Source organism: Camelina sativa, chromosome 20 (assembly GCF_030686135.1).
Source record: "Camelina sativa cultivar CO46 ecotype springtype chromosome 20, ASM3068613v1".
In the NCBI taxonomy this organism is placed as follows: domain Eukaryota; kingdom Viridiplantae; phylum Streptophyta; class Magnoliopsida; order Brassicales; family Brassicaceae; genus Camelina; species Camelina sativa.
The window spans coordinates 9,197,246-9,201,362 of record NC_141899.1 but is presented as its reverse complement, the minus strand read 5'-3'; the positions used below and the strand labels follow the sequence as shown (position 1 = coordinate 9,201,362).

The window sequence follows — 4,117 nt, the reverse complement described above, 5'->3', positions numbered from 1 at the left end:
ATATGAGGAGGGCTAAAATGGCAAAAATGTATTATTACTACTTTTAAAAAATAAATTTACTTAAACAAAACAGTCTTGAAAAGCAAAGGTTGCCATCCTATTCCTCTCACAATCAGCGTTTCATATTGTCTCCTTTATTTTTATTTAAATGCAACTGATCTGTTTACTTTTGTCCTTGTAATCTTTTTTCTTTTTAGAAATCTATTCAAACCTAATAATAAAAGTGAAAAAATATTAAAGCCAATTGGACAAAATGATCTAAAATAAGAGTGGGTGGGACACAAGTCCAATTCCATTATTATTTTTTTGCTCAGTTTGAATAAGGGAAGTAAATAATTAATTAATTTAAATAGTTATTCAAAAGCGTCAATATCACTAATTGCAGTCGGATTTTATTTTCTGAAAGGGTTTGGTATCTAGTAGTATCTACCAAACTTGTTCATCGCAATTGTGTATATTCTTTATAATTTAAGAAAAAAACCAAATATCATGACGAGTCACAGAACTTTAGATAAAAAAAATATCATTCCAGTATGGCTTTTATTTTTCTATTTTATTTTTCTGAAACATATAAACAACATATGAACACACTAGGATCTCATTAAGAAAGTAAGAACCCAGAGAAAAAAAATAAACAAGTACTGAATATAAAATATTCGTTTGATTTTATATTATGATTCTATAAACTTACTTAAGAACTATCACAAATTAAAAGAAAAAAAAAAATCCTAATATAACTTAGGATCGATCCGTTGGAGGAAAAAAAGAAGGATTCTAAGAAACCCCCAATGATTATGAAAAAAAAGAAAAAAAAACCATTTCCATGTATAATCACAGACCGGACACAAACTATGGAAAGTTTTTTGTTGTAGTTGTTCACATTCACATGATATTGCAGCTTGATGTGTTCTCATCACTGAAGTAATCAGAATACTGGTCACCATTGTGAGGCGGATACGGGTGTTGTTGTGGATACGGGTATGGATACGGGTATGGATGTTGTTGGTGCGGTTGAGGTGGCATATAGTTTACAGCTGGCGGTGGTCGAGCGTACATCATCGGCTGGAACCGCTCATTGCCCATGGCTCGTTGCTGGTTCATAACAGCGGCTAAGTATTGTTGTTGTTGCTGCTGTTGCTGTTGTTGCAAGTAGGGATTTCCCGCCGGCATTGGGTCTTGTCCACCTCCGCCGTTGCCAGGGACTTGACCTTGGAAATATCCTGGTGGTGCTCCTCCGGATGGACCGCCGCCGCCACCACCGCCTGGACCCATTGCCGGTAATCCTTGAACTGCCTGCATATTATTACCCATTGGACCAGGACCAGGACCACCACCCATTTGTGGTAGACTACCCATTGCTCCGCCCATTGGACCACCCATTGCACCGCCCATTGGCATACTCATTGCCGGAGGTCCTCCATTGCCACCACCGCCTTCCATTGGACGGAAACCCGGCGGGAGTCCTCCACCCATGGGTCCTCCTCCGCCGCCACCTCCTCCACCGCCTTTCTTACCACCGTTAGGGCCGGCATTCATCTGACCACCTCCGCCACCTCCTTTGTTACCGTTAGGACCGCCGCCGCCACCTCCGACCATTTTTCCATCTAAGGGATGTCCACCACCGCCGCCTTTACCACCGTTCTTCCCTCCGCCTTGGTTCTGATTAACCATATTACCACCGCCACCGCCTCCTCCACCAGGACCTCCCTTCTTACTACCGTTTCCTCCGCCACCGCCAGGCATTTGAACAGGGAAAGGCATACCTTTACCTTCAATTTTACCACCGGCGGGTCCAGGACCACCACCGTTTTTATGAGCGTTTAACATCTGCTGAGCGTTAGGCATCATCATGTTCGGCATCATGTTATTAGGCATCATCATGTTACCACCAGGACCACCGCCCCCACCACCCATCATAGGCTTCATCTTGTTAGGCGGAGGTGGGTGGTCGTCAAACTCATCATCCTCCAAATCGTCATCAAACTCGTCGTCATCTTCATCAAACTCATCATCGAACTCGTCACTGAAATCATCCTCCTCATCATCATCTTCAGGAACATTGAACTTCACAGCCTTCTGATTAGGATTAACAGGCATCTGAGGATTCTTGTTCATAGGAACAGGGCCAGGACCAGGACCTGGACCACCCTTTAACTGAGGAGGAAGCTTCAGATCTTGAAACCCTTTCATCTGCTGAAGTTGTTGTAGCTGCTGAAGCTGCTGAGGATTCAACTGCTGCATCTGTTGTGGAGTTAACTGCGGAAGAACCATCTTCGGTGGCCCACCACCACCACCGCCTCCGCCTCCTCCTCCTCCACCTCCTCCGCCACCCCCACCACCGTTCTTTGGTGCTTTGTTGTTATTGTTACCACCGGGGGGATTACCACCACCGCCTTTGCCGCCGTGATCAATCTGCATGCCTTTGAACTGATTGGCCAAGTTGGGTTGGTTCTGATTGTTGTTGTTGTTATTCGCCTTTGGAGCTCCTCCCCAGACTTCGGCATATTTACCAGACTTCAAGAGCTTCTTGATTAGAACTGATGGGTCTACGTTTCCAGATACAGTCACTTTCCCTTGCTCTGCGTCTATCTTTGTCGTGAAAACACCTAAAGATCATCATCAACAAAGGACTTTGGAGTGTTAAAGTCAAATCTTGATGACATAAGATTTGGTTTTTCAAATTTAAAAGTCAAAATTTTTGGAAGATTATGTTTTTCTTGTTTTCTCACCTTCAATTTTCTGCAAGATTTTCTTCACTTTCTGCTTACAACCATCACAGTGAATGTTCACTTTGAGAACACAAGTCTACACAACAACCAACAACAAGAAAAAGAAACAGAGTAAATTATCATGTTACTTGTAAGAATATACTATAAAACATCAAAAGAAGTAAAGGTAATGAGCAAACCTGGATCTTCATAAACTCTTCTTTACTCATTTTTTTTCTTGTAACTAGTAACGAAAATTCAAATATATCTTACTGTTGTTACTAGATCTGAGACAAATCCTCTGGTTTCTTGAACGTTTTTAATCTGCAAGAACAGAGAAAATGTTACTAAAAGATGACAGATTTAGGAAGAAAGAAGTAAAACATCACACATGTTTATACATTTTCTGAGAGGAAACGAATATGCTTTTTGAGAGAAAGAAGTCTACTTTTCTTATTGGCTATTTGCTATAATGCTATGTAAAGAAGACCAACTATGCAGAGAGAAGATTTTCAGAAAAACAGAGGAGACTTACTTGAATGAAGCAAAGAAGAAGAAGAAGAAGAAGGAAGAAAGAGTTTCAGACTTTACAGTAAGTTTGGTGAACATTAACTTCTCTACTTCATCTATTTCAGAATGAGAGGGAGAGAAGAGAGAGAGATAAAGAGAGGGATGATGGCAAAGTTTGCTACTTCGCTCTCTATCTTTTTTAAGATGGGCTTTTAATTTATTAGTAGGAGAAATGAAGTGAGTGCAGTACTCTTATTTTGGTGTTTATATATTTTTTTTATTTTTTGGTCATTATTATAATTTAATGGTAAGAGATGTGAAAAGTAATTGTCAAACTAGATTAGGAGTATGTGTCATTTAAAGTAACTAGTTTAGGAGTTATTATTGATTGGTATCACCGTTTTTTTAATGTTCTAAATCCGTATATATTAAATATATCTTCTTTTTCACTTACACAAATTTTAAGATTCCGAATATAGTATAGAGCCTTCTTTAATTTCAGAAACTTAAAACATGGATTTTATGATTTTAGTTCGTTCAGTGTTAGTCAAAATTAGTAACTGAGTGCATATGAAATATAGTGATACAATTAGAGAGTGAAAATAAACTATAACGGACAAAGGAAACGTTGGAACTTGGGGCTAAGAACATTATGTGAATATTCATAACATCTCCTATATAAGAATGTGCTGTTTAATTTAATTTTTCACTTTATTGGAATATTAGCTCGGCTTATGTGGCTCGGCTTGGCCTCAACTAAATAAATAGTAATTGTTTATTTGGCATTAAATTATAAATATTTAGATTAATTGGATTTCTTGATCACGACAATAAGCCGGTTAATTTGACGTTACTATGTGATGAAAAACGTGAACTTGTTTCCCTTTATTCCTTCCGTA

General features: G+C 39.1%; 1 protein-coding gene across 2 annotated transcripts; it reads right to left on the bottom strand.

The window, feature by feature from the left end:
* Window positions 1-646: 646 nt before the first annotated feature.
* On the bottom strand, window positions 647-3,550 carry LOC104772364 (heavy metal-associated isoprenylated plant protein 33). 2 transcript variants are annotated; one of them, XM_087504339.1, is made up of 4 exons: window positions 3,244-3,550; window positions 2,909-3,032; window positions 2,730-2,805; window positions 647-2,606 (listed from the first exon to the last, which is right to left on the bottom strand). In XM_087504339.1, the coding sequence occupies exons 2-4, from the start codon at window positions 2,936-2,938 to the stop codon at window positions 883-885; spliced, it is 1,830 nt and encodes a 609-aa protein (XP_087360465.1). In that variant the 5' UTR covers window positions 2,939-3,032; window positions 3,244-3,550; the 3' UTR covers window positions 647-882. The 2 variants fall into 2 exon arrangements, with proteins under 2 accessions (XP_087360465.1, XP_087360466.1); XM_087504340.1 differs by having other exon boundaries at window positions 3,110-3,409.
* Window positions 3,551-4,117: the final 567 nt, after the last annotated feature.